Raw genomic sequence first — 26,501 nt, forward strand, 5'->3', positions numbered from 1 at the left:
TATTCTGAAAGTGTGGCTCAGAATCCCCCTCCTCCCCCCGCCCGAGAACCACTACTTTAGACTGACTAGAATTTTCTACCAGGCTCAGAAATAAGGACAAAATACTGCTGTCTCCTTGAAAGAAGACTAAGTGTTTTTAAACTTTGGTCAGATTATGCCCTGTGTTTTGCAAACATGATTTTGAAGTGTTCAACTGTTGTTGCTTTAACGTTGTGCTGAAAGCTTGACCCTTGGGTAAAATGATTTGACAAAGCTGAATAATGTAGTCAAAGAGAAATAAAAGCCAACTGTCCATAAAGCAGCTGCAATATATTTATTAGCATTAATTAATATATACATTACCTTTTTTATAATATTTCTTTCTTTGTTTTTAAGTACCTCTGAGGTGTGCCATTTAATGCAACAATTATCCAAAACGGAAACAGAGTAAGAAAACATGGCTACTTAATAAAGGCCAAAGATTAGCAAACCCTTGGCTTCTATTTCAACACAGCAATTAATTCCAGCCAAGGATCTGGCTGTTACCTGATAGTCTGACCCTTCTACAATTTGAAAAACCAAGGTTTCTGAGGATTCTGAGTAACTATATAGTTACAAACCTACCTCAATGCGTCCTTTCTTCCACCCCCATCTCATTACAAAAAATCTTTTTGTTTCAACTTAATGACTTGAGCATCTACACGTTCGTTTTGAAGCATAATGCTATCAACATTTTCCTGTCCCTTGCCACTTATATTTGTACACCCAGTGAATACAGAAGGAGTAAGGAACCTGTGGCCTTCCAGATTTTGGACTCCAATTCCCATCAAACCCACGCAGCAAGGCCAACTGTAGTCTTAACAACACCTGGAGGACCACAACTTTCCAACCCTGGATTTAAGTGATTTCTATAGATGGCCATGGAACGCATGAACCATGGGCACCTATGGGCAGGGCTTCACAGCTATGCCTCCGAGGTTCCATTGGCTTTTTGATTAGGAAGAGTTTGTCACAGCTCTCCTAAAGCAGCAATTAAAACAAAACAAAGTATATAGTTGGGACACGTATATAGGCTTCAGCATAAAGCCGTTCTTATCTAGTATGCAAAATCCAACCATCTGGCAGAGTAAATCAACAGAAGTCAGATTCTGGGTTGAAGCACAATGCATGCCTAGTTTATACCCAGCAAGTCTTCAGGAAGATTTGGGGCAGCAGAGATAATTGCCCTAGCATTTTGGGGGGTCGTACTTAAAGACAGGTAATGTATCTTCCCTTCTTCAAGCACATACCAAGTTCTGGACAGGTGATCAACCAAGGCTCTCCATCAAAGAAGTCTAGAAGGACTACATTTCACTGCATACACTCTGTTATGTGGCTGAACCAGCACAGACCCAGGTAGTTACCATTAGGAATGATGTACTTACATGTTATTAAGTAAAACTGATTAATAAAAGTTGATTTAAAAAAAAATAAAAAAAGGAATGGCAATGAAAACAACACTGAGAACCTTTTACAAAGAGCTTCCTAGTCAAGACAGTTCACAACAGTTTTAAAACACCCATGAAAAACAGAGGCTTAAAGTGTAAACAATGAAAATAAAGATACAACCTCACAAAGACCTCTACAATGGTAGAGATTCTGAGCACGATTTTTAAGAGTCAATTCTGCACAAACAGAAATACAGAAATCCTGTATAAACGGGGTGCGTGCTCAATGGGAAGCCTAACGGGTCAACATGATAAATGGCTCCCTGAGTTGATCAACAACTCACTTATGCACACCAGCCCCAGATCCGGACACAGATATTGGAACAGCTGTAGGAGGCCCACATCTACTGCAAGTTACACTGGTCCAAGGATGAAGTTCCAAGTCACTTGGCTCAAGGTTCAAGGCACTAGAGTTCTTCTCTTTTTAGCATCCCCTGAACAGCAGCTCCAAAAAAACGACTCCAAAGGCAGCAGGCATGAAAAGGCACCTCAGCTAAGTCTCTGAGCTTCAGTCAGCTTCCTGATCAGGAAGAGCTTGTCACGACTCTCCTAAGGCAGAAATTGGGTGGCGGGATGGGGAATACAAAAAGCAGAGTATTTAAAGTTCTCCTTCAATATAAAGTGCAAGTCCCCTACCAAGCAAGATCTAAACCAGAGTGGGGAGCCTATGGCCTCTCCATTCAGATACTGCTGAACTCTTATCATCCCTGACCATTGATCAGGGGTCAGCAAATTTTCAGCAGGGGGCTAGTCCACTGTCCCCCAGACCCTGTAGGGGGCCAGACTATATTTTTTGGGGGGGATGAACCCAAGCCCCACAAATAACCCAGAGATGCATTTTAAATAAAAGGACACATTCCACTCATGTAAAAAGATGCTGATTCCTGGACCGCCTGAGGGCCGCATTTAGAAGGCGATTGTGCTGGATCCGGCCCCTGGTCCTTAGTTTGCCTACCCATGCCATTGATCATGTTGACTGGGGCCAATGGGAGCTGGCATCCAAGAACATCCCTACCCTTAACCTAAGCAAAACACAGTGATTGAACAGCAGTTGGCTCTGAATAAAGAAATGCATGCATAGATTTTCATTTTTTTAAAAAAACTGTACTGCAGCCCTTTACTCTGCAACATGCAAACTGGCAGAAACTTTGGGTGACATCTTCCCAGAGGTCAGTTGGTCAAGGACAACCTTCCACTTCCCTCAAAATTCCTGTTGCCACTCTTCAGCCTGTTACTCTTTAGAGTCTGGCCAGACTTCAGTTTCTACTCCATTCATTATGATTTCCTGCCTTACTGAAGCCCAGAGAAGACTGTGTTCAGATACTTGTTCCATAATAATGCCACAGGCTAATCCACCCTGGTGCCCTCCAAATGCTGGGACTACAGCTCCTATCAGCCCTCACCAGGACAGCTAATGGGAGTTGTAGTCCAACATCTGGAGGGCACCAGGTTGGCAAAGGCTGGTGTAGGCCTTTGACTCCATGGGTTGCAGCTTGTGACTCTCTCTGAAGCCCAGAAATATATTTCTAGCCATCAAGATTAAAGCTAAAACAAAAACACAGTGCACCATTTTAAAGAGGCAGAATATGTAAAACGGGGGGGGGGGGGAACCCTGCCAAACTCTTGCAGAGTTCACTGAGTGATAGCGGGGCCTAGGAGTCAATTACACAAAGCAATGGCCTTGGTTGACATCCCATGTGAGTAATCTGTCCAAGGTATTAATGTGACATCATGTCCTATGATCCCACAACAAATATTTAGCAGGTTAAAAAAAAAGATGGCTCTCATCATACATTGGACTATCAGGACAACTTGTGCATGCAGTATTTGGGGAGGGGAGATGAAACACTGATTTAAACTTACCATAACTAATTGTTCCCTGAGTTGATTAACAACTCGTTTATGTGCTCCAGCCAAGGCAATGAAATAAAACATAATAAGGCTGTAAAACAATGGAGAAACGCAAACATCAGGACAGTTTAATACCGATGCAGGCCCAAGTTTTGTAAAACAGCATCCAGAAGATTGAGATACATACGCAATAATAGTAAGGATTCCCAGACTACCAAATGCAGGAACAACTTCAACAAGACAGATGAAGAGTTCCTCAAACCCAGTAATCTGTCTCCAATAGCAATTTAACGTTTATCATGGATGCTTAGGGCTATAAACTTATTAACTAACCAATGACCTTTTTCTGCATTTATACAGGAAGCTGCCCTATACAAGCTCAAGCTTTTTGTCCATTTAACTCAGTGTTGTCATCTTTGACTTGCTCTCCAGGCCTTCGGGCAGGGGGTCTTTCCTGTCACCTGCCACCCAACCTTTTGAACTGGAGATGCCAAGGACTGAACCTGGGACCATCTGCATCCAAGGCGTGGGCCCTACATCAGCTACATTCTTCTTAGTATTTGAACAATGAAATCCACGAGAAGAGAGGCAATGCAGTGTCAAAAGACTGCTATAATTGGGGCTGCATGTAAGGATCTAAAAGGCAGCAGGGCTGGGAAAGGGGACCAGTGCTGGAGGCCTTGGAGGTCTGATGTAACTCAACAACAGAATCAGAGTTGGAAAGGATCTCAAAAAGGTCTTTTAGTCCAACTCCCAACCAATGTAGGGAATCCATGGGTACTGCATCCTTATCTAGTCCCTGCTTAGAAAACCCTAACCCAAGGAGTTTTTTGCCCAAGCTAGTCCTTCCCAGTACAGAGCCAGTCAGCCCGGTGGCCTCCCAGTACAGGGCACCTTCAAACGTACGTGGGACACTCAACCCTAGCAAAGGCTGCAACACTGTCCACGCTGCTTTCTCCACAGCAGATGCCTGCCAATGGTGACCTCAGCAACTTAAGCTAAATAAGGGACCAGTATTCTAAGCTTGAGAAGAGGAATGGCCTTGTTTTTTTATTGAACTATAAGCTGCTCTCAGAGCCTTTGCCGCTGAAGAGCAGGACAAAAATCCTTTAAATAAACAAAGGAACAGCAGTGACATTAATAAAATAGTGCTTCCAGCACACAACTGCGGTATCATGCACAATGTAAGAATACCGACTACAAAAACACTGCTCTATATAGTGCTAAGCGATTGTCAGAGTTAGAGGGGGAAAGGGTGGCAGCTAGACACATTATTAAGATACAGTAGATCTTTTTTTTATTTTTACAAATATACCTAATGATATCATATGGATATCATACTCGCAGAAACACCAGCAGTATGAACTTTTTCAACTAAATATACAATGGTTGCTTATGCATAGCAGTGCTCAGCATCCCCACCCCACCCTCCGCAATAAAAATCTGGTACATTTACATTGAACATGATCCAATAGCTGTGTACTGGGAACATTTTTCTATTGACCCCAGACAACACCGAAGAACAACATGGAAGAGATCAAGGCCAGCCTGGCCAGTGCTTACCAGACCACCATAAAGAAAGGCACTGCAAACGCTTCTGACACAATGCCATTCAGAACCTTCTGCAATACTGGTGGAAAATGATGCGCCGTATGTTCTATGACATCCCACGAACGGTTAACATTCACAAAAGGCCCACACGCTTTTGAGGAGGGAATGCTGTTTAAGCAGGGAAGGAAGGAAGCATGTGCAAGAAAATTGCTATTAATTAAGCTTATTAGTCATTTTTTAAATGCAAAAGTAACTCAAAATGACTTGAAACAATGATGAAGTAACGGATGCATTAAAACCAGTATAAAACTAAAACAATAAAAAATAAAACTTGATCATATTTTTAAAAGACAGAACTAAAACATCCCACCCGCTGAAGAAGGCCGCAAATAATTAAAAGCCAAAGGCCTGTCATAAAAGGAATGCTTTTGCCTGGTGACTAAATGATGGCACCAGGTGAGCCTCCCTGGGGAGTGCATTCCACAAGCAGGGAGCCACCACTGAAAAGGCCCATTCTTGTGTTGCCATCCTCCTGACCTCCCACAGAGGGGGGCACATGGAGATGATGATAGAAGGGTCTAGGTCAATTTATATGAAACCCTACTCCAGTGTCTTCTGATAGGAGGAGCCCCCATTCAGAAGGTAGATGTGCCCCCACACTCTGAAATGAGACAGGAGAGAGCCTTTCTGCTTGGGAAACTCTCCCCCCATAAAGGCTTATATGACACCTATAAAAATGTTTGTTATGCACTAGGAAAATTCCTTTTTATTTTCCAAGGCTTTTTAGCTCGCGTGTATTTTCCCCTGACCATTTCTACAGTGAAATAAGTGGACTTGGATAGACCCAGGTGAAGTCCATTTCCCCTCCCAGCTAAACAGTAACAGAGAGGCAAAGCTGTATTAAAAGGACTGCTTACTGTGTCATGCTGAGTCCCAACGGAATGAAAGCTAGAATGAGGCCAATCAAGAGCACCACCAGGAAGAAAAAGTTGGAGCTGGATGCTCTGAAGGGCCGTGTTGAAGGCTTGCATGTATGCATCAGACTAATCTGGAGAGAAGAAAAGAGCTCAGCCCAGATGCCAGAAGTTTGGGCTCCTGGAGAGGAACCAGTTTTGCATAGCGGGGAGGCACTTTGAGGAAAAGAAGAGGGAAGGCCACACATCCACATCCACACACCAATCACCTGTCAGTTACTCCCAATGTCATTTGAACCAGCACCTTGCATATCTGGGCTAGCAAGTGGGGCTCAGGCCTAACCCTGAAGGGCCAGATTTTACCCAGCAATGTCCAGTTGTGGATTCCTATTCTAACCTCTATTCCTGTGGTCCCCAGACGTCTTCCCCCCAGACTTAAAATTGCCAACAGCCTCAATGTGGTTATTGTAATACACTGTGCTAGATGCCGTATGCTTTTTAATTGCATTTTTCTTTTCTTTCTTCTGTTGTATTTTATTGTATTGCACAGAACTCAAATTGTAATACAATTAACGTGCAGAGGACGGCAAGCTCCACCCTCCTCTGTACCTGACTGAAGAGAAACAAGTAAGGAATTTGCACAAGAGCAAAAATGGTTGTTCTGCAATTATTAAGTTTGCTGATGACACCACCATAATGGGTTTAATTACAGGCGGAGACGAATCTGAGTACAGGGGGAGGTTCAAAAGGTATCCACATGGTGCTCAGAGAACAATCTGCACCTAAACATTGGCAAGACAAAGGAAATGGTGTTGGAGGAAGTGAGGGGAGCTAGCCCTGTTGTATATCGGGGGGGGGGGCTGTGTGGAGACAGTCTCTTCCTTTAAATTCCTGGGAGTCCATCTTAGTGAAGACCTTACTTGGAAGGTCAATACAGCCCAGGTGGATAGGAAGGCCCAACAGAGACTTCATTTCCTTAGGGTCTTGCGAAAGAACAATGTTAGACAGCAACTGATTATTTCCTTCTATTGGTCAACGATAGAAAATGTTCTCTCATACTGTATTACGGTGTGGTACGCCATGGACAGAAAGTCCCTACAGAGGGTGGTGAAGACAGCACATGGTATCATGGGCTGTCCCCTGAGTCCGCTAGATGTCATCACAGGAGACCGTTGCCTCAGAAGAGCGAGGAACATTCTCAGGGATGACTCACACCCTGGCCAGCACCTTTTAAATCTCCTGCCCTCAGGCAGGAGATATAGAAGCATGATAAACTGTATCAACAGGTTAAAGAACAGTTTCTACCTGTGAGCCGTGAGGCTGCTGAATGGAAGACAGCAACATTCGGGGTTGGTGGTTGTACGACAGCACACAGAGTGTAACAAGGACTGAAATATTGCGGGGGGGGGGCTTGTTTAATCTCACTGTAAACAAGTGGTACAGTGACAATAAAGTATTTCTATTTCTATTTACAAGTCGGGTGCAGGATGGAAATTATTAAAACTGTTGTTACAGATACACCTAGGCAACAGTCAGCATTAAAAAGACCAGGTACCTTTTTAATGTAAAAGACGACAAAATATTTTACTGCTGCGATGGCAGGGAGAAGAGGACAATAGAAAGTCCCAATCCAACAGATAGTTTGCCCGTAAACAATTTCCAGCACGTTGTCAGGGATGGCAAACTCCTGCAGACCACACCACCGGAAGGCCTTATATGAGCAATAGGTAACCATCAACCTAAGAACAGTAATAAAAAAGCCCTAGTTTACAGTCCAGCAATAAAACTAAATGAACCTTTTCATCATTTAAAGAAGTAAAATGTAAGAAACATAAGTGCATTCGTAGCTAGCCAGGTAGTGCATGGTGTAGAAATGTGGGGTTGAGCAAATATTGCCAGGTCGGAAACAAATAATAAAAAAAAATTTCGAGGTTGCTCTTGAACCTAACCTGTGGCTCCCTTATTGCCATGAGATTTGAGGCTGGTCCAACCCCCAATACTGTCCCAAGTTCATACACACTTAGCATGAATGTGCAAGTTCCAAGAGTGACGCTCATGGTCCTAATACTCCTCCTAGCTTGTCCTGCTACTGCAGCATGATGAGTAAACCAGGGTTTAGCATAGCATGTCAGCCAAACCCAGGCTCATGGTTTAGCTCCATCCAATCTAACCAAGGTTTATCTATGGTTTGTGGCTCAGTTATTTGTTTAAATACCGCTTAATATTTTCAAAAACCTTTACTTTTGTAGTTCATCTTTTAATAAAGGATTCACAAGGGGAAGCTTAAGTATTTGGACCAAGTTAGGCCGGAGAGGAAACCATGGTTTCTCTACAAATGAGATGCAATAAAGTCTTGGGAGCCTATGGTTCCCAGACCCCTCCCCTTCTTTCATGCCCGCCAGGAGATTAGAGGCATCCACTAACTGCAATTCCCTGTGATGTTCAAACTCAGGCAACTGTGGCTTGCTTAAAGTAGCAATGGTTTCACGACCAGCAAGGACCTGAAGTGACCGTTATGATTCTGGCTTTTTTTGCTAGCACAGCATTTCTCACAAACTACAGATACCCAAGTTTAGACATTACAGGAAACAACATTTTTAAAAAACAAAACAAAACTGAAAGTGGTTACTTTTGGTTTTAAATTGTGTTTCAACTGTAAAGAAAGGAAATGCCTCTTCACTGAAGTTTATACTCACTTTCTTGGAAAGTCAATAAAGACCGTAATAGCAAATATTATGATGAAGTCAAAGATCATCAGCTTATACATTTCCTGGCCAACTCGAGATTCCCAGCACTGAAAGGAAAGGAAAAGGGTTTATCAAAATAAATTCAGTTGATTATTATGTTTTAAGATTATCATAAAACACCACTGCATTGTCATCTCACTAAAACAAAATTCACAAAGCTACTGGAAAAGCTTTTCACTCTGGTGAGCAGTTCCTGCCAGGGTTCCTTTGCTTCCAAGCGGGATTTAAGGGAGACCTTGTTTCACACGTCCCATTTTAGTTCACATATAGATCTACTTACAGGGTAGAGCTGATAGTTGTATCCACAGGCCATGCATTTTGCATGAGTACAGGACCTGATTCGAGTCCACAGTGAGAACAAGAGAACACCAATGTTGGCCAGCCTCACAAAGACACACCTTCAAAACAAAATGGAAGGAACACACCAATGAATTGTCCATTTTTTATACTATGGGGATTTTGCAATAATCTTTTTGATTACAGAAAAGCAAAAGATATCCATGAGATTGTTAAAATATGCAGCTTTAGGCATTTTAATGCAAAAGGTCAAGGAGGGGAAGCCAACTGGCTAAGGTGATTCTGCACAGAAAGCTTAGGGGAGGGATCCCTCCATCCCATTTCATCAGTTTCAATCCATGATGGAATCTCATAGAATCTCCCCTCCTACTGGGCCCTTGATCCACCTCTCTTCCTTTCCCCACAGCCAATCCATGCTTTTAAAGCTGCTGCCATGATCTCTTAGAAGTGAAGAGTCAACATGCCAAAGTGTTCTGCTCTCTCACTTGCCCAGAGCAGCAGAGGTAACACTATTATTTCTATTCCTGCAAGTTGTCATCGGGGTGTGTCACCCAACTCAATTTTGGAAGCAACGAAGAAGAAGAAGAAGAAGAAGAATAGTAGTTTGGATTTGATATCCTGCTTTATCACTACTCAAAGCAGCTAACATTCTCCGTTCCCTTCCTCTCCCACAACAAACACTGTGAGATGAGTGGGGCTGAGAGACTTCAGAGAAGTGTGACTAGCCCAAGGTCACCCAGCAGCTGCATGTGGAGGAGTGGGGAATCGAACCCAGTTCACCAGATTACGAGACTATCGCTCTTAACTACTAAGAGTGACCATTTGGCCAGACACAATGAGGGAAGCCCAACCAGCCACAAGGCACTACCAGACCTAAGAACACCAGAATAGGTGGTGGCAGGTGCACAGAGTTGGAAAAGGACCTATTTCGATATTGAGTTACGGAATCGAGCAGCGCAGACGCTTACCTCATCAGCGTTAACCGGATTTCAAAGGCTGGTGAGTAGTCTTCAAATTTGATGAGAACTGAAAAAATTAATGGGGCAATAAAGTTGGCCATCGTAATCACCATGGAAGGCAAGTACTGTACTATGAGGTTATCGTCAAATCTCGGTTTGTGGTCCTGCATAGAGAGAAAGAAAGCAAAAGCAAAGGAAGGAGTTGTTTCTTTGATTAGTTGCAGAACTCATAAGAACATAAGATGGGACCAACGGCCCATCTAGTCCAGCATCCTGTTCTCACACCCATTGTGTCCAAGCAGATGCCCGTGGGAAACCAGCAAGCAGAACCCAAGCACAAGAGCCCTCTCCCCTCCTTTGGCTTCCAGCAGCTGGTATTCAGAAGTATTACTGTCTCAAAACATGGAGGCAGAGCACAGAAACTCACAATTGAATTGCTTGTCAAGACCTGTTTCCTGCTGACCTGATCTTACAGTAGCAACTACAGCTTCTTTCCCAGCAGATGGAAATACACTTGGTCCCTGATTCTTCAGTTTTGTCAGCTATTCCCTCTGCTGTGTACTTCTCTCCAGCTGATAGCATCCCCGTATCTGCACACAAGAAACCAGCTGCAAAACTCCCATGAATGTACTTTTAAGTTCCCCAAAGTGTCTGCCTCTTGCATGCGTGGGAAGGTGCACAATTCCTAAGCTCATCAGCCTCCCTTTCTGGCATCTTCGTTCCTCTCCACAACTGTTCTACTGCTAATAACAGCATTTCAGAGTTTAAACTGGACATTCTGATAAATTCTCCAGGGAGACACCATATTTGTAGTGAAATTACAATTCCTTGGAAATAGCGACAGTTATTCCCATTGCTTGCCCTGCCTGGAGAGATTTGTTTATAAAAATCTGCCATGCCACTTACATTGGAAATGTTTTCTTGTGAGTAGACTGTTGCTCTATAGATAGAATAAAAGCAAGCTGACAAAACAGCTAGGACAACGCAGTTTAGGAATATTCTCAAGCAATAGATGCGTATTTTCTCTCTGGTGGTCCTTTCTGCAACCTTCTGCCTTAGTCTCTCTTCCTCCAAGTCAGTCTGTCAACAGAAATTCATTCACCAATGATTTAAAAAAAAAACAAAAAAAACTAAACCCCAACTTTGGTCAAATGATCCCTAAGGAGGCTAACAACAGATTAGTAATAAGAATAATAAAGAATGTTGCTAAACATATTACCTACCCTTCATGAGCAAAGTTCCAGGGCAGCTTACAGCAATTTTAAATTCAGAATTAAAAACAGCATTTAACTCTTCTCTCGGTGGCGAAGCAGCCAAATGTGATGCCGGAGACATTCTACTGAAGCCTCTCATCCACTTCTGCTATAAGTGCTATTTATTCTACACCCACTTTCCTGGGAGTAAGCCCCACTGAACACGGAAGGCTCAGACGGGCTTACACAGTAAGAGTAGTTTCTCAATTTTTCTTACATGTTGTTTATGCTATGATTCACTCACCACTATTTATTTAGATTTCTCTCTCTCTTTGATTGAGATATTATGTGTATTATGACACATAGCCCAGTTTGACACATAGATCATATAATTATATAATTATAGCAATGCATGAAGCACATGGAGTTTTGGGGGGATGGGGTACACACAAGCCCCCTGCAAGAAAAAATTGCTATATAGAGTTCTGCTGCTCAAGATTCTGGCCACTCCATTTCATTTGTTCCATCCACACCTGGTTTCCCACCCACACCTCCACGTCAGACGGCATTCTATGGTCACTGAGCATTCTCCACTGGTCTGTTTTGCCCCCTACCCTCCCTAAAAGTATTTCACCTTTTTTTGCAATTCTGCAAACCTTGGGAGTTCCCCAGACCTGCTGCTGCCTCCCTCTGGTGTTTAGGTAGTACTGTTTGGGGTACATTTGCAATGGCAAGTCACAGCCTGAACATTATAGAGAGACGGAATGATACACTCACTTTAAGCTCATAGTGCAAGCTGCTATGCTTGAGCCGTGCAGCATTTACATCCGTAATACAGAAATCCCAGCCTGCAAATATTTTGTTGCAGTAGCTCTGAAACTGATCGTCGTTGCGTACCAAGCTTTGTTTGAATCCATCGACAGATCTGGAATGAAATGCTTGATTAGCAACTTAAAGATTTTCCCATTTGTATGAGCATACATGGAAGAGTATACTCATTCACAGCCAGATCCTACCCATGGACACTCAGAATTAAGTGCTGCTTAATTCATTTGAATTTCCTCCAAAGTAACTCTGCATAGGATTACACTATTAGGGGACGAAACAGTCAAAAAGCATTTCATGATTTCCCTGTTGCTCTACTGTATAGCTTCAGCTGAAAACAAAATATTTCTAAATGTTTGACTATTTACCTATCTATAAACACTCCCTAGAATTATTATCAATTTGATTTATTCCCCGCCCTTCACCCCAAGGTTCCAGGGTGGGTCACAACAATTAAAACTACAACACTGAAAACAGTTTTAACGAATTACGATCGGAAGAATAGGGTGGGTCCCAATATATACGAATGTCAGGGAGAAAGCAGGTATGCAGGGTTTTTAAAAATTGGGGAGCACTGAAATATTCAGTACCCACCCCCCAGAAGTCTCTAGTGATACAATCCAGTACCAGTTTCTATGAAAGGATTTACTGATCACGAGGCAAAGCTCTTACTTGCCACAAAGTAAGCCATGATTGCAATCAGGGCCAGCCCCTGAGAGTAACCACAAAATGTTTCCACCCCTCACCACGAGAGAAGTAGGGGGTGAGTGAAGATTCACATCAGGAGCTGCCCCTGTGGATCCTGATCCATGAGGCAGTCACCTCATTTTGTCTCAAGGGTGGGCCGGCCCTGAGTGCAACTCTCTCACTAGGAAGCAAGTCCCATTGAACTCAAGCAGAAGTGACCTTTGCAAACCTACAAAAGGCACCACTAGACAGCACAGGGAAGCTCCTTGCCTGTTTTACTACCCATATCATTTTCAGCCCAGTTTATCAAGTAAGAGAGTCTCTGGGGTGGGAGTGAAGGGAATTCCTGACCTATCAGATGGCACTTCCTCCTGGGGCCTTGAGCACTGCTGCTTCTCCAGAGGGAAGGGCCGCCCACATTCCTGACCAGACTGGCAGAGCAAGGACCTCCTCAAACCCCTCTAAGGTGTTTTTTTAAAAGGAATTGTGCCTGCGGCATAAATAAAGGATAACTAAATAAAGGATAACTAAAGTATGTTGAACATTATGTGGGGCTGCCCTTGAGACTGACCCAGAAACTCCAGCGGGTGCAAAATGCCGCGGCGAGACTCCTTATGGGGTCTTCGCTGCGAGATCATATTCATCCAGTACTATACAAGCTGCACTGGCTCCCGGTGGAGTACAGGATCAGGTTCAAGGTGCTGGTTTTAACCTTTAAAGCCCTATACGGCCTAGGACCCTCGTACCTACGGGACCGCCTCTCCTGGTATGCCCCACAGAGAAATTTACGGTCTGCAAATAAAAACATCCTAAAGATCCCAGGCCACAGAGAGGTTAGGCTGGCCTCAACTAGAGCCAGGGCTTTCTCAGCCGCAGCTCCAATCTGGTGGAACGCTCTGTCACAAGGGACTAGGGCTCTGCGGGACCTGTCATCTTTCCGCAGGGCTTGCAAGACAGAGCTGTTCCACCAGGCCTTTGGTCAGGGCGCAGCCTGACCCCCTCCTCTGGCAACCTACACAGAATTTTGCTTGATGGTTGCCATTAATTTGATTTTAATTAATTTTATAATGAATGTTTTTAGAATGTTGAACTATTTTGACTGTTGTTAGCCGCCCTGAGCCCAGCTTCGGCTGGGGAGGGCGGCATATAAATAAATTTTTTTATTATTATTATTATTAACCATAGTGACAGGAGAAAAGATCATGAAGAAATAAGAGAAATGCAGGGGAAAGACCCAAATGGGCCATTGCAGCACACACTTCAAGCTAACTTTACCTTTTCACGATCCAGAGAAAGCTTAATGAAAGGTAACCCAGCGTAGTCAGCAAATAGGCAAGAGGCACATGGTATTTCAGGAGGCCCAAATAGATGGTGTCTACTGTGTAATAGCCATAAAAGAGACTAGTCATTTCCAGAAAGCCCTGCAAGAATTTAGCAGAGAAGAAAGTTACTACATAGAAGCACACAACGGTTTACAGACATGCTCTGGAGTCTTTGCCAAGTGCCAAAAGCAACTATTTGAAAACACGTGGTGCTGCACCCCCAATAAAGCTCTTTACCTATAAGGAAAAGCCTTCAGCTGTGTAAATCAAGATAAACTGGAAGAGTCCCAAAGGGTGGTATCCAATGAAGTAGCTCAACTGGCACAAGCATTTCCATTTGCACAACAGAACTTCCCCTACCTCTACTCAAACTCCACTCATGCCCTCCTTGGAGGGCTGGGGAAATCCCCAGCACAGATTTAAGAGGAACATGGGGGGGGAGGCCAAGTAGAGGGAGGGAGAAGTTCCACTGCACAGTCCGAGGTCCTTGTATTAAGGAAACTACTTCATTGGATGCCATCCTATGCAGGACCAGCTGTCTATAAAGGGAAGAGAGGCAGGAACCATACACACTGCCCTAAGGTCTTTGGAGGAAAACTCTTCCATTGAAGCATTTTTTTAAATGTAAAAATTAAATACAGTGGTACCTCAGGTTACAGACGCTTCAGGTTACATATGCTTCAGGTTACAGCCTCCGCTAACCCAGAAATAGTACCTCGGGTTAAGAACTTTGCTTCAGGATGAGAACAGAAATAACGCAGTTGCGGCGCGGCAGCAGCGGGAGGCCCCGTTAGGTAAAGTGGTGCTTCAGGTTAAGAAGAGTTTCAGGTTAAGAACAGACCTCCGGAACGAATTAAGTACATAACCAGAGGTACCACTGTACACCAGTTTTACAATGCTACAGCTAGAAGGACAAGAAACTTAAAATTAAAGCAGGGGTTCTCAGGATGCAAAGTTCTGCATTCAGTAATGTATGTCACATGCACATTATGGACGCATTCGGAAAAACAAGTATCTACTTAATAAACCAATACATGCACAGGCTTCAGGCACCTGCAAGCAGTGGCCCTGCACGAGTGAGCAAGCAAGCGGCAAGGCTGCATTGAATGGGATAAATCTTTACCTGTCAAAGGGAACTATGTTTAATGTGTTCTAAGGAAGCCAAAATATAAGGCGATGGATCAAAGCTGGTTGAACAGGAAGCAATGGGCCAGTGCTTGAATGGCATTGTAAAGCTACATACACACCATATACTTAAAGCACATTTCCCCCCCCACCCCCCAAAGAATCCTGAGAATGGCAGTTTACGCCTTGCTGAGCTAAAATTCCCAGCACCCTTAACAAAACTACAGTTCCCAGGATACATTGAGGGGGCGAATTGACTTTAACTGCACAGCGTGTACACAACCTGAGAGTCTCTACTCTGAAGAGCTTAGCTTTAGAGATTTACCCTGCCCAATGCAGCCTTACCATTTTGCCCAGAAGGTGGAGGGAGGGGGCTTTCTACCTCCTACTGAAACCCTCCACTTTTGTTTTTGAATCTGCTTCTTTGGATTTAGCAATATAAGTCCAAATACTTACTGTGCCAGTCAGCAGATCTATAACGTAACTGTAGAAGTAAATAAGTCCCTTGGTACCACTGACAACATAAACTGTGCAGTGGTGCTCTGTAGATAAGAGATCAAAAGAAAATTAATTGAACAGAAGGAGTGAAAGCAGCCAAATGCTCGTCTGCTATGTCTGTACTTGCGAACAGAAAACAGGTTAGTAGGAAGAGTGTGTTACCTATGCTCTTCAGGGGAAGTTGAACGTAGCTGCCATTGACCGTTCCATGTTTGTAAAAGGCACTAGGAAGGGTGATAAAGGTGAACACAAGGAGAAAGATCACAATGTTCAGGATCACGAGGAATCGTAGAAAGGAAAAGTAAGACTGGATCCCAGTGCCAAACTTCCCTATGAAAAGAAAGATTTAATTTATGAATGAACACATTTACTGTTAATGTAAAACTGTGTGCACATGATGCAGGTCTGGGCCTGGTTGGAAGACCCCCAAGTACCCTGCCTCAAATTCCATAGTGGAAGAAAGGTGGGCCCTTTGAATGGTCTCAGTGTGCACATGATACTAAGCCAAACCATGGCTTAGTGTGAATGTACTACCTCCAAAGGAGCAGATTATAACCACTTGGTTCCTTCACAGGCCTTTTAGCTCAGCACAGCACCTAAGGTTTGGCTTATCATATTGTCCAAACCTGGAATTGTGGTCAAGATCTCTGCTCCTTAACGACAAGCTTTGGTGACAGATCATGGTTAATCAGGAGAAACTTTAAGCACAATCCCAGGTTTGGACAACACGCTAAACCTCTTCAGTGGTAGCCCGCTCAGCTGTGGAACACTCTTCCAAAGTTGCCATGTCTGTCTCCATCACTGGAATCTTTCCTTTGCCAGGCAAAGACACTTTTATTTTCCCCAAGCATTTGCCCCCCTCACTGTTCCCTCCATCATGAGATTCTGAGGGTGGCTGGTTATCTTCCCTCCACCCACCACTTCAAAAGTACACAGAGATAAAGGAGGAAGTTGAAGCAATGACATTTACTCTCACTTCTTCTTTTCAAGGCTCAGCTCATCACCTGAAGATCTGAACAGTTGCCTCATCCTGCAGTTGTGGGGTGGGTGACTTGTGACAGATTTGTCTGTCTGTGAATGTTTAGTACATTGTTTTTAAAACTGGCTTATTTAAATGCATTGTACTTTTGGTGTTACTGTTTTAAGCCAAGTTAGTTACTGTAAAGGCAGAGAGCTGAAAAAGGAAGGAATTGGAAGAGACCCTGTGTTGTATGTTCTGCAGAAGCTGCTGTTTCTGCACTATCTTCAAAGGCAGCCTCAGTATATAACACATTGCAGTAATCTAACCTAAAGGTTTTTCATATTTTTATGTTTAATTTGTTTGAGGATTTTAGCTGTGTCTTATTTACAATTTTATTTGTGCAATTTCTTTATAAACCAGTTTATAAATCCACTAAATAACTGAATAAAAGATGTGAAAAAGACAATGAAAATAAGGAGCAAAATCAAGCAGCATACAAATTAATAAAGAACATACCCTCAATACTGCGGATGTCATGTCCCCAAAGTTCAAAGTAAGATGACAGTTCTCTGGTATCCTCTACAATTTTTTTCCATGATTTGCTACTTATCTGCCTCCACTGATGCCAACCTGACATGTATCTTATGTTAGCCGCCTGAATTTCCCTAGTAAGATAAAACAAAATAACATGACAAGATCATTGGGGGTTTCATTTTACAACTGGTGAAAATGCAGGATTATTTAAAAAAAATAATAATAACAACCGCACATGATGCATCCCAAAGCAATTTACAATATAACATATAAAGTTTTAAATCCCTTAGCTTACAATTTCCATGCCTGTTGGACCATGAGTGAGAACTGCGAATGGCCATTGCCTATATCATAAACTGAAGGGGGAGGGTTATACTTTTGGAATTAATTTTTCATCTTAACACAAAGATTTGGATTCTTTTAGTTACGTCATCTTAACCTAACTTCCTTGAACATGGACTAATGCTTAGGAGCATGGTGGAGGCAAAATGACTTACTGCCATTTAAAAACAATTTTAGAAATTAATAAAATCCATTTCCTAGAAGCAATTTTTACCCAGAAATGGATCCCACTACAACTACTATACAGCTCAATGAATTTCTCTCTCTAACCTTAATCTTCTCTTCTCTGCAATAGTTAAGGCATATTCTCTCAGCGGCTGTGCAGAGCCTGGGCTTCCTGGTCCAGCTCTTTCTAGGAGGCTGCTAGTCTCGCCAGAAGTTGTCCGTGCTAAACTGCGGTAGTCCCGCAATCCTCCTGCTGAAGTTCTCCTCCTCAACATAGACTGGTAACTGGGTAGTTCTTGCAGAAAGGCAACAGTTGGTGCTGCATACTGTGAGTCAAGAAGGAAAACCTCTGCAATAAGAAAAGGGGGGAAAGGTTAACAAATTAGCTCCCAAGGTCAGTTGGTTAAAGCATGGTGCTGATGCCAAGGTTTCAGGTTTGGTCGGCTGGACAGCTGCATATGGCTGCATTGAAGGGTTGGACTAGATGCTCCACCATGGAGGGAGGGGGGTGGTGTTGAGAATGAAGTGTGCCATGTTCCCATGTACAATATATGCGCTACTAACGCCTGGTTTGCATCGCATAGTAAGCATCCTTAACCTGTAATCATAGGAAAACCTTGGCTACAGATTGTGATTAAGGATAAGAGACTTTAACCATGATGCAGTTCAGATGACGCAGGAAGGCACTGACCTGCTGTGTTGTACTGACCTGAAAAGCCCAGGGAGCAATCTCATTGGGGGCCAGCAAGTCCAGGTAAGCCATAGTTCACCATGTGAACACGGCCGTTGTTTTGGACTAATTTAAAGGTACCCCTGCCCGTACGGGCCAGTCGTGTCCGACTCTAGGGTTGCGTGCTCATCTCGCTCAAGAGACCGGGAGCCAGCGCTGTCCGGAGACACTTCCGGGTCACGTGGCCAGCGTGACTAAGCAGCATCTTTAGATATCACTAAACTAATAAATTAGCAGCTATCCCATTATTAAATTAACATTAATATCACTCCTATTAATGCTATCAGTACCATATATTATTGTTATTATTAGTCATTAAATTTGTATGCTGCCCTATACCGACAGGTCTCAGGGCGGTTCACAAGATAAAAACACAAAATACATAATAAAAACAAGACCAACCCAAAAATCCCCCTTCCCCAGCACATTTTAAAAGGGCAGAGGTTATGTTTATTATTAAGAGCTCTCTGTGAGCCTTAGGTATGGGCCCCAAAGGAGGCGGCTAAAAATGATCACATAAACCATTTCACAAATCTGGTGAAGTGGCACTTGTAGCCAATAGAACTTTTACACTGTGACAAAAAAAACCAATGTTTCTCTAGTTCGTTTTTAGACGGTACCCACTCAGGTCTCTCCACGATGACGTGAAGGACAAAACCCGCAGGCACCCAACATTTTGTTGATTTTGAACCCCCTTTAAGAGCACAAATTCGCCCTAACCGGAAGCATTTTTTAAAAAAAGCTTTCCGCAGAGTCGCAACGTGATCCCGGAGCAGGTTTACTCAGAAGCAACGCCCAGGTGACCTAAGCGGGCTGCATCACACTCGGAACTTAACTCAGCGGCAACCCGTTGAAAATTAAAGGGCCGAAATTAGTCGTGCATATTCATCTTAACCTTTTGAGCAAAGGCTAGCATTGGCTGCAACCCACGGCTAACTCTGGCCCATTCATAAAAATTAAAAAGGGCCTACCCTGAGCATGGTCAACAGGGGAATAGAACCCCGTGGGATTTATTTACTCCCCAAGAAAAACAAACTTTACAAGTTGCAACCTGCAAAAAGCGAGCTACGGGGACTCGGTTCACTTGAGAAGCCGGGGCAAACGAGGAGCAGCAGCCATCTCTTCCCCGCCACCCCTTTCGCATCCACGGCGCCCCAAAGTGCCCACCCCCGTCGCCGCCGTGTGTTTTACGCGGGAGTAAAAAAACAAACCCGCGCTGCTCAACGGAACTTTCTCCCAAGTAAGACACCCAAGAGGCCGGCAACGCCGTCCCCGTCCCGCTCTCGACCCACCGTTGCTCCCCCAGCCGGGGTTGTCCCGCCTCGCGGCGCCCTGCAGCTGCTCGCCCATGCTGGCTGTCGGGCGGCCTCTCGCCGTCGTCGCAAACAAAGCCCTCTGCCGCCTTTCTCAGGAGAGGCGCCGCCGCCGCGACCCACTCCTAACCGGGTTGTTTCCGGCCCTCTCCGGGGGAGCCAATGGAAGCGAGCTCGGCTGCTGACTGGGCCGGATATTATTGTTGTGAGGGGAGGCCGGCGGGGAGCGGCCTCAGCGCCTCGTGGTGCCGCCGCCCGAAACTTACGTTCGTTTGTTTCGAGTTGTTGCTCACGCTTGAGGCTCTTCTCCCTTTTCCTTCTGAAAGTTTTAGGTATTAGAAGTCAGCCCTAGAACTGGCGCCGCCTTCCAAGATAAGTATGACTTCATTATAGAGCAATTATAATAACCCACCCGACGGTTCAGGAGCCTTATAGCCTCATATAGAGAGACCTGAAGAGACCTGCCAGGAGTAATGGACCGATGGTGTCAAATTGTATGGGAAACGGCCTTACTAGTGTTAATAAGAATTCTAAGGTCTCAGATACATAGAATAAATGTTGATGAATGTACAAGACAGGCACATAAGTATATAAACCACATAGTCTGAAATAGTACAGGAGAGCAATCCTGAAGCCATTTTGACTCAAGGGCATCCTGATCAAATTTGCAGATGACACCAAACTGGGAGGGGTGGCTAACACCCCAGAGGGCAGGATCACACTTCAAAACGACCTTGACAGATTAGAGAACTGGGCCAAAACAAACAAGATGAATTTTAACAGGGAGAAATGTAAAGTATTGCACTTGGGCAAAAAAAATGAGAGGCACAAATACAAGATGGGTGACACCTGGCTTGAGAGCAGTACATGTGAAAAGGATCTAGGAGTCTTGGTTGACCACAAACTTGACATGAGCCAACAGTGTGACGCGGCAGCTAAAAACGCCAATGCTGCATCAATAGGAGTATAGCATCTAGATCAAGGGAAGTAATAGTGTCACTGTATTCTGCTCTGGTCAGACCTCACCTGGAGTACTGTGTCCAGTTCTGGGCACCACAGTTCAAGAAGGACACTGACAAGCTGGAACGTGTCCAGAGGAGGGCAACCAAAATGGTCAAAGGCCTGGAAACGATGCCTTATGAGGAACGGCTAAGGGAGCTCCGCATGTTTAGCCTGGAGAAGAGGAGGTTAAGGGGTGATATGATAGCCATGTTCAAATATATAAAAGGATAAAAGGATGTCACATAGAGGAGGGAGAAAGGTTGTTTTCTGCTGCTCCAGAGAAGCGGACACGGAGCAATGGATCCAAACTACAAGAAAGAAGATTCCACCTAAACATTAGGAAGAACTTCCTGACAGTAAGAGCTGTTTGACAGTGGAATTTGCTGCCAAGGAGTGTGGTGGAGTCTCCTTCTTTGGAGGTCTTTAAGCAGAGGCTTGACAACCATATGTCAGGAGTGCTCTGATGGTGTTTCCTGCTTGGCAGGGGGGTTGGACTCGATGGCCCTTGTGGTCTCTTCCAACTCTATGATTCTATGACTCTTCCCAAATAGACCTCAAATATTTCTCTGCAAGGAGGAAGGGAAATGGGAAAAGCTTTCCAATTGTCCTTGGACTGTAGGGGCTTACACCTCCCTGCAAATACAGTCTGTCAAAGTATCTGTTAAGCTGAGCAAACTATCAATATGTGTAGGAGATTCAGGAAATAAAGTCGTCTTTGGCGATCACTCTAGTCAAGTAAGATTGTCTTCCATGAACACTTTTAAAAGTGAATCCGTAAGTGGCTGTGGAGGACAATTCTGGATCCACACATTCTTCCGTGGTGGGGACGTAGCTTTCTAGGTGGGAGTTAATCACGGTGAGGATTTCCGAAACATGCCTTCCTCTTAGCACGTTTCTCCCTTTTCCTGAGTTTGAGTGTCTTCAAAGTCCGTGACACCTTTGGTAAAGGCTGGTCTTCAGTTGGAGTGCTCGCAGGCTAGTGCTTGCTAATTGTCTGTGTTTATACTACATTTTTAAAGATTTGCCTTGAGAGAGTCTTTAAACCTCTTTTGTTGACCACCAGCATTACACTTTCCATTTTTAAGTTCGGAATAGAGTAGTTGCTTTGGAAGACCATAATTAGGCATCCAAACAACATGACCAGTCCAATGAAGTTGATGTTGAAGAATTATTTCTTTGACACTGGTGATCTTTGCTTCTTCCAGAACACTGGCATTAGTTCACCTGTCTTCCCAAGTGATGTGTATTTTTTTCCAGAGATACCATTGATGGAAGCTTTCCAGGAGTTGGAGATAGCGTTTATAAGTGGTCCATGTTTCACAAGTGTACAGTAAGGTTGGTAGTACAATAGCTTTGTAAACAAGCATTTTGGTTTCCCTGTGAATGTCCTAGTCCACAAACACTCTGCACTTCAATCGGGAGAAAGCTACACTTGCAGAAATTGGGCAATACTGGATTTCGGCATCAATGTCGGCCCTTGTGGAAAGCCCAGGTAGGAGAAGTGATCAACGCTTTCCAACATTACACCATTGAATTGGATTTGTGGCACTGCAGAGGGGTTGTTTTGTGCTTGTTGGTGCAGCACTTTGGTTTTTTGGATGCTGAGTGATAGGTTAAGCTTTTGCGAAGATATTTGGGATGGTTTGGAGGTCAGCCTCTGACTGTGCACACACTACGTTGTCATCAGCATACTGAAGCTCTATGATGGAAGTTACGGTAACCTTACTCTTTGCTTTCAGCCTACTCAGAGTAAAGAGCTTTCCATATGTTTGATATGATTTCTACTCCGGTGGGGAGTTTCCCTTCGACAAAGTGTAGGATCATGACAATGAAAATAATGAATAGAGTTGGGGCGATAACACAAACCTGTTTAACACCTGATCCCACTGTGAATGGTTCACTTTGAGAGTCATTTTTATCTGTGATTGTTGATGTCATATTATCATGGAGGAGCCAAAGGATGTTCACAAATTTATCTGGCCAGCCAGTTTTCAGAACGACAGTCCACAGGGCATTACGCTTTACAGTGTTGAAGGCCTTAGTCAGATCAATAAATGGCATATACAGGGGTTGGTTTTGCTCTCTGCATTTTTCTTGAAGCTATCGAGCAACGAAAATCATGTCCACTGACCCCCTAGAAGGTCGAAAACCATTTTGGGATTCAGGAAGGGTAGTCTCGGATATTGTTAGGAGACAGTTTGCTAAGATCCTTGCAAGAATTTTGCTGGCCACAGGTAATAAAGAGATGCCTTGATGGTTTCTGCAATCAGTTCTCTCACCTTTTTAAAAGAGATTGATAATTTTGGCTAAAGTCTGGTGGGATCTCCTCTTTCTCCCAGATTTTTCGATGCACTTGTGAAGTTATTGTGTAAGTTCAATTCCGCCCACTTTGAAGACTTTGGCATGTATCCCATCAGGTCCACTGGCTTTGTTGTTTTTCATTTGGTTAAAAGCTGTACACAAGTCTCCCAAATTTACTGCAAGCTCATCTCTAATTTTTGCGGAATTTGTGAGAGGACCTCAGCAGCTACGGGGGAGTTGCTGTTAAGCAAAGGCGTAGGAAGGGGGCCAGGGGGACGTACTGCCCAAGGTGTCATTGCTGGGGGGGGGTGACATTTGGCGTGCCGCCCACCCCCGACTCCCAAGCCTACTCCAAGCCATCGGGGGAAGCGGGGAGCTGTGCCACTTTGCCTTCATTTGAACAGCTCAGGGGAGGCTTGGGAGTTGCAGGTGGGTGGCATGCCCGGGTGTGAACTCTGCTCCTGATAGATGGTCCAGAAGGGCTCCATGATCCATGGTGTCAACAGCTGATGAAAAATCTAGTAAGAGCCACATGGTCACAATCCCCCTGTACCTCTCCCAACAGAGGTCACCCACCAGGCTCACCAAGGTATGTTCACTCCAGATTGAAATGGATCTAGATCATTGGTCCCCAAAGTGGACAGTACCGCTCTCTAGTGTGTGGTGGTATTACCTGGGGGGGTGCTAAAAGGCAAGGACATGGCAGTGGAGGTGGACCCCTTATTTACAACTGACCAGGTTTGAGCCTAGAGTGAAACACTTTCCTTACTTCGTATTTACCGGTACTACTCTTAGCACTTTTCAGAGCTATTTCCTTGGGTCACATTTTTATTTACAATTCTGAGTTGGCACAAGTCACAAGATAGCCAATTATTGGCCATAGCTATTATTTCCTTATACTGGGGGGATAATAGCAGGAATGAAGCACTGAATTCAGCAAGAAAGTGCTTCCCACTTATTTGTTTATAGAAATGGTAAGCCGCAGTTTGGACTTGCTTTCAGCCAGATGGCCCATGTAAACCTCCAGTACAGGTATACAGATGCTTGGAACATTCTGTAGGACTGCACTCAAGCAAAGATCCACATGTTCCAAGCTACAGGTTGTTATTTCTTCCAAGATTAACAGGAACTCAGCAGAGTAATCATTCTTCCTAAGACTTTTGACATCTAAATATAAGAAAACAGTTGGCAGCTCCCCTCTTGCCCCAGTAAATAACAACAGTGGAGCATCAGGTAGGGTTGTATATGGATCAAAATAGGCATAGCGTATGAGTATGTGAGTGAATCTGTCAATTTTGGTTACTTTCAGTTTCTCATTTTATCCCACCTTGAATTCAGTTCTCTGTTTCCCCCCATCAATTTACAATAAAAAAAGTTATATTGAAAATCCATCAGCATTTTAGTGCAATTCTCTTAAAATACTATTTTTAAAATATAATGTTGCCTATGATGCACACTTTTGCAAAGCAATTTCCCCTAATATGATTAATTTTTGTATGCTGATTCCACTAACATATGCATTTTTCTGCACACATTTCTTGGCTGCAGAACTGCATTGCAAAACTCTATGCAAATTTCTTTGGCCGGCTGTATTTCGGTTCACATATTGTTTCAGAAAGAGCAAATTAATTAGACTCACCTTGGATGTCAGTGCACTCCTTTCATCTAATATTGGAGGCTGGAGCCAGCTGACAAGCCAGATCTTTATTTCCCTCACCTGCTGCAGGTCACATTTGGCAGGTGGGCAAGGCCACCCACCTGTCAACCAGCTGATGACACAAGAACATCAGATGAGGCACTTTTTGCCTGCATGGCTTGAAACGGTGTAGGCAAAGGCATGACACTTTCCAAGCCTGACCCTTGTGGCTGGCAAAGCTACTTGCACAGAACTATCCAAGCTCCGAGTCATAACATGGAATCATAGAATGGTATTGCAAAGTTGGAAGGGGCACTGAGAATCATCTAGTCCAACCCCCTGCAATGCAGGAACTTGCAATTGGCCAATACAGGGATCGAACCTGCAACCATGGCATTATCAGAACCACATGCTAATCAGCTGAGCTATCCAGGCTAATATACATAAACCTCTTCATCTGTATTGGAATTGTTTCTATTTATTTATTTATAATTCAAATTGTTTATTGCTTGTTGTGTGCCACCCTGTCCTCCTTTAAGAAGAATAGTGGAATACCAATTCAATAATAATAGTACGTATAATGTAATATAATATACCTATTTCACTTTCATTCCACCCTTTTTCTCCAAGGAGCACAGATAGGAGCACCATCCTATGCTTTTTCATATATTGTTACTTTGGGATTGCATTTGTTTATTAAAAATACTTTCTGTCCTGCCTTTCAGCTCTCAGTACCATACCTCATTTGAATGGCAAATTTTCTCAAAGCAGAGTATATGGTTTCCACCAGCCCATTTCAAGGTAGATTACACTGAAAAGGTGAGGTCGACTAGTCTAAATGAGGTCTTGAACTCAGGCCATTCTGCTATTTCTGTGGCAGGAACTGGTGTAGTGTTAACTACACCAATGTGGTTAAACACAAGCTACCACAAATATATTAAATGAATATAAAAGTATAACCGCTGCAATGTTTACATAGTACATTCATGGGCTACAGATAGGTGGAAGCTTGTGTTTAAAGCTAGTGATTCAAACTGCATGCAGTCTTGTTCATGGTTAGAAAGGTTTAGTTAGGAGTGAACCTGTAGGAACACCATGTGGTGTTAAAGCAGTGCTGTTCAAACCAGGGTTCTGTGAGCATCCGCAGGAACACAGGAAAATGCACTTAAGTGGAATCAAATGCTTTGGTGGATCTAGCTCAATATTGTCAACAAGCTGGTAGCAGTTCTTCAGGGTTTCAGACACAAGCCTTTTTTCCAGTCTAGAGACAGTGGAGGCTGGTCCATTAGGGCAAGTGGGGCAATGCCCCCCTTCCGCCAACCTCAGCCCACCTTCAGCCAAATCCCAGCTGATCTGCCTTCTTACTTACAACCAGTTCAGGAGGTGGCACTAAGTGCCAGTTTCCTCTTCCTTAAGTCTTAGTTGTGCCTTTCTAGATCTCAGTGGGGCAGAAGTGCCAATTTGAATAAAATATTGTGGGGCCCAGGTAAGCCCCGACCCGCAAAATTGATCACATGACACAGTGCACATAAACCATTTGAATGGGAATGCCATTCAACTTTGTGGGGGCTTAGTCCCCTCAATTATTTTATTGCGGGGGCCGAAGCCCCCAAGACCACTAGGAGTTGGCTCCTATGCAACAGGGCTTACTTCTGAATAGATGTGCCTAGGATTGCACACTTCCTTTTTGAGCCAGCCACCCTGAAGAGCATCCAGCCCAACAGGCGAGATTCTGAGGATTATGGGCTGAGAGTGGGATTTTACTGCTGGTGTGCTCTGGTATAGATGCTTGAATTCCAAAGCTGCAGACCTCTGGTAGATTATAATTGAGAAACGTAGACTACAACCCTGTGCACACTTCCCTGGGAGTAAGCCAATGAACACATTGGCTTGCAACACTGAATGCTAAACTTTGGTTTGGTTCACCAGGGACATGAGCTATGGGTTGTATCCAGTATCCATCCTGCTCAGAGTAGTAGAGCACTTAGAATTGATGGACAAGGTTAGCTTAAGGCCACTAATTTCAGCAGGTCTTCTCTGAGTAGAACTTACCGGTAGTTGGTTACAGCCCTCCAAAATGTA

At 43.9% G+C, this 26,501-nt stretch overlaps 1 protein-coding gene across 4 annotated transcripts; it reads right to left on the bottom strand.

Annotated features, from left to right (window-relative positions):
• Nucleotides 1-298: 298 nt before the first annotated feature.
• Nucleotides 299-19,950, bottom strand: TMC7 (transmembrane channel like 7). 4 transcript variants are annotated; one of them, XM_083711521.1, is made up of 16 exons: nt 19,893-19,950; nt 17,543-17,786; nt 16,913-17,061; nt 15,598-15,765; nt 15,394-15,479; nt 13,766-13,911; nt 11,756-11,903; nt 10,692-10,865; nt 9,795-9,949; nt 8,810-8,927; nt 8,479-8,576; nt 7,338-7,521; nt 5,786-5,916; nt 4,881-5,036; nt 3,330-3,408; nt 299-2,015 (listed from the first exon to the last, which is right to left on the bottom strand). In XM_083711521.1, exons 2-16 carry the CDS (start codon nt 17,710-17,712, stop codon nt 1,956-1,958), a joined length of 2,022 nt encoding a protein of 673 aa, XP_083567647.1. In that variant the 5' UTR covers nt 17,713-17,786; nt 19,893-19,950; the 3' UTR covers nt 299-1,955. The 4 variants fall into 4 exon arrangements, with proteins under 4 accessions (XP_083567647.1, XP_083567645.1, XP_083567648.1 ...); XM_083711519.1 differs by lacking the exon at nt 19,893-19,950 and adding an exon at nt 19,460-19,848; XM_083711522.1 differs by lacking the exon at nt 19,893-19,950 and adding an exon at nt 19,219-19,305.
• Between the last annotated feature and the right edge of the window lie 6,551 nt (nt 19,951-26,501).

Source organism: Podarcis gaigeae (assembly GCF_964106915.1).
Source record: "Podarcis gaigeae genome assembly, chromosome: 14".
In the NCBI taxonomy this organism is placed as follows: Eukaryota; Metazoa; Chordata; class Lepidosauria; order Squamata; family Lacertidae; genus Podarcis; species Podarcis gaigeae.